The sequence below is a fragment of the Atta cephalotes genome, assembly GCF_000143395.1.
Source record: "Atta cephalotes unplaced genomic scaffold scaffold00008, whole genome shotgun sequence".
In the NCBI taxonomy this organism is placed as follows: domain Eukaryota; kingdom Metazoa; phylum Arthropoda; class Insecta; order Hymenoptera; family Formicidae; genus Atta; species Atta cephalotes.
Genome location: NW_012130072.1, coordinates 2,579,674 through 2,580,310, shown reverse-complemented (window position 1 = coordinate 2,580,310; position 637 = coordinate 2,579,674). Strand labels below are relative to the sequence as shown.

The window sequence follows — 637 nt, the reverse complement described above, 5'->3', positions numbered from 1 at the left end:
TATATATATATATATATATATATATATATATATACTTACTCTTCAAATATACCATCAGCTGCATTGTCTCCATCTTCTTCGCTATAAAAATCCCCGGTACTGTTACTATCTAATGCTACAGGAGACTCTCTGCGACTGTTATGTTCTTGCGACATTAGGATAGCCTGATTGTGATTCCAGGCACCTAACTCAGGTAAATTTCCAACCACGTAGACTACTTCACTTTTCTCCAGGTTAGATACCTTTATATTTAATACAAGTTAATTAAATGCAAGTAAAAATATACATTTTTGTTCTTTTTAAACTAAAATTTATGGAAATATTTACAAAAGAGTATTGAAAAAAAGATTTCATCAAAAATTAACCTGAACTCTAAAAATCCAGTCTCTTTTAGACCCTTTCATGTTAGAACTTTCTGCGACCGCCACTTCGATGATAATGAATTCACGCGGTGCTTGTTCGATTTTCTTCTTGTTTCTTCACCCTTAAAAAAAAATATATGCAATGCATAATTACTGCGTGCTTTTTTAATGTTCAAAAGTTTTTATATTTCAGAACATGTATTACGTACATAGTTTAGATTATAGATTTTTTATTATTTTTTATTTACTCAATAATTTAATTATAAATACTCAAA

General features: G+C 28.9%; 1 protein-coding gene across 1 annotated transcript in view; it reads right to left on the bottom strand.

The window, feature by feature from the left end:
* LOC105627339 (glycerophosphocholine phosphodiesterase GPCPD1-like) overlaps positions 1 to 404 on the bottom strand; it is a 9,689-nt gene extending 9,285 nt beyond the window's left edge. Inside the window, exons 1-2 of the mRNA XM_012208625.1 lie at positions 366 to 404; positions 40 to 242 (exon numbers count right to left, since the gene is read on the bottom strand). Coding sequence (XP_012064015.1) covers positions 40 to 242; positions 366 to 404 — 242 coding nt within the window. The remainder of the gene's footprint in view (positions 1 to 39; positions 243 to 365) is intronic.
* Between the last annotated feature and the right edge of the window lie 233 nt (positions 405 to 637).